The 2774-nt window shown below is 41.9% G+C and overlaps 1 protein-coding gene across 1 annotated transcript; it reads right to left on the reverse strand.

Annotated features, from left to right (window-relative positions):
• Nucleotides 1–405: 405 nt before the first annotated feature.
• On the reverse strand, nt 406–963 carry LOC117114050. Its single transcript, XM_033257581.1, has one exon. The coding sequence runs from the start codon at nt 961–963 to the stop codon at nt 406–408; it is 558 nt and encodes a 185-aa protein (XP_033113472.1).
• Between the last annotated feature and the right edge of the window lie 1811 nt (nt 964–2774).

A 2774-nucleotide genomic window follows, 5' to 3' on the forward strand; every position in this document is an offset into this window, starting at 1 on the left:
TAAGGAAACTCAGCCTTTACCCAATCCATTTTGGTATCCTTACCCTCACACTTATCCACTCCCATTGACAAACATGACATAGTCGACCCATCAATCGTTAACCCCAGCATTTGAATCAAATCTTTGCCCAAAATAGAACACCCCTGATCTACTACTAAAAACTGTAGCTGATTTTGACTTGTACTTAACTAATGTGTTAAATTTTTGCCCTGTATATGTTAACAAATTAACTCTACTTGGGCACAGAGCTTCTTTTACAAAATGTCTCTGAAACAGTTTCATGCTTAACAGGGACACATCTGATGCTGTGTCAACAACAAAAGGTAGATTCACATTATTGACACGAACAGTCACTGAAATATTTGGCTTCCTATTGCACTGACCATCAACTTCCCCCGCAAAACACTACATAACGTTTTTATCACCAACTTCATGGCACATACGCTGAAAGTGGCCCACCCTTAAACACTGACGGCACACCTGGCTCTTCGCTGGACATTCAGCAAAATTTGCCAAATGGCGTTGAGACCCGCATCGAAAATATCGTCTTTGTCCCCCACCAGGAGGTCCATTATTATACCTCTTCCTCACCTGCGTTTGTGCACATACTGGTATCGATACAGCATGGAGTTCATCAGGGGCCTTTACCGCTATCCCTTCCATGTTTTTTCGTTCCATCTCAGCTGCTTCGACCCTCTCTGCAATCTGAATAGCTTTCGTCAAGGTTAGCTCTTTCTCCATCAATAATCTTTTCCTGACTCTCGTAGAGTTTGTTTTTTCTACGATTTGATCACAGATCATGTCATCATGCAAATTAGCAAACTGGCACGTATTTGCAAAATGTTTAAGAGCCATAAAAAACGCCTGAACTGTCTCACCTGGTTCATGGGATCGACATCTAACCTTGTACCTCTCCGCTACAACGTTTAGTTTGGGTTCAAAATAATCAGCAAGTAATTGCATAGTTTCTTTATATTCGTCTTTATCACAATCTGCTTCTGCCAGCAACGGATGTGGCCTTACTGTTCAAAACAGTGTAATAAATCCGTAGGGCTTCAGTACCCAACGACGCTATCAAAATTGCCTTGCGGCGTTCAGCGGACCCTGCCTGCAAATCGGCGGCCAACAAGTAATTTTCAAATATTATTTTCCACGGGACGGTGGGCGTGCCTGGAGACTCAAGAAACGGATGTGGTTTACTCACAATATTGTTCATCCTCGTCGCCAACTCTAATATCCACATTATTTCTGCTCTTCCTCCTCGAACCTCGCTTACGCCCTCAATCTTTACACTCGTTCTCGTTACCACAATATTCTTTCCACAGATTCAAGAAAGATGACATCTATCGCCTGAAGCGTGCTTTGGGGTTGCCGCAGACTGTAACACTGGAAAATCAGTCAAGAGTAGATGGCCTTGAGGCCTTGTGCATCACTCTCCAGAGATATGCGTATCCGTGTAGGTACGGAGACCTGATAAAAAACTACGGGCGTTCTGTACCTCAGCTCTGCTTGACTGTCAAGTGGATGACGAACTTCATCTATGACAGTCATAAGTACCTCATCTCATCATTAAATCAGCCCTGGTTAACGCCAAATAGCCTGAAGACCTTTGCTGATGTAATATATAGAAAGGGTGCCGCTCTGACCAACTGTTCGGCCAATATGTAGACCGAATCAGCATCAACAAGTTATGTATAATGGACATAAAAGGATTCACGCCCTGAAGTTTCAGTCAGTGACTGCCCCCAATGGTCTTATAGCGCACCTCTACGGGCCAACTTAAGGGAGAAGGCATGATGCATTCCTTCTGCGCGAATCAAGGCTTTTAACTGAGCTGGAGGCCCGATCACATGATGCAGATTGGAGCATTTTGTGTTTATTTGGCGATCCTGCCTACCCATTGCGCCCACATCACCACTGTTTCATGCAGTGCAATTTATAGAAAAAAAGTAGCACGCCCTCAGTTTTCAGTTTGCGTACAAATCGTATTCCAGCTGTTATAGCGGGCGCTGTTTACAGACCCGGAAGTAAGTTGGTGCTTTGTTTTGTAAACAATACTGCCCAATCACAAGGCTTAGCTCTGTCTCTTATACACATCTAGATGTGTATAAGAGACAGGTTCTCGTGTTCACGCCGTCGTCGTCCAGATTTTCAGTCCATCCATTTTGAAAAGCGTAGAAAATAATATGAGAAGGTAGGTGGAATTTTGCAATTTTTTAAATATATTTTTTGCCGCCAATTTTATTGTAAACTTGAAAAGCATGAATTTCGAAATCGTCAACTATTTATTGGCTAAGGCATGTAGGTTTGTCTAATATAACACTTGAATAATTATATATAAAAAAATTATGATGTCGTTTTTTTGTAAAAAACGTGTGCAGCACCAGCAGGTTAGTAGTACGTCCCACGTGGGCTATGGTCTTGTGTACAACATTCACGACCATACGGTATAATGTTGGAGACTGACACTTACCCTACCTACCAATGTAGACAAACTTTGAATGGCGCTAATGCATAAGTTCACCTCATCCTCAAAATCAAACTTCCAAGTTGTAATTCCCTTAAATATTCATTATTATGCAAAAACATTCCTTTACCTACACGATTAACACTATTATATGACAAATCCAGCGTGTATTATTAAGAAAAATTCGGTTTTACCGCAGCTCTCTCGAGTGGCTCCCATCCGATCGCTTTTCGGCCATCTTGTAAATGAAATGGTTGCCAGAATCAGATATATACGATTTCTAGTAACTTAGGGAATCAATTGTTTA

The sequence above is a fragment of the Anneissia japonica genome, unplaced genomic scaffold, assembly GCF_011630105.1.
Source record: "Anneissia japonica isolate Jap-2015-1 unplaced genomic scaffold, ASM1163010v1 scaffold650_len285673_cov152, whole genome shotgun sequence".
Classification (NCBI taxonomy): domain Eukaryota; kingdom Metazoa; phylum Echinodermata; class Crinoidea; order Comatulida; family Comatulidae; genus Anneissia; species Anneissia japonica.

Bases quoted from the DNA above. Each gene is read 5' to 3' on its own strand.
- LOC117114050 (XM_033257581.1), bottom strand. From the start codon at position 963: ATGCAATTACTTGCTGATTATTTTGAACCCAAACTAAACGTTGTAGCG.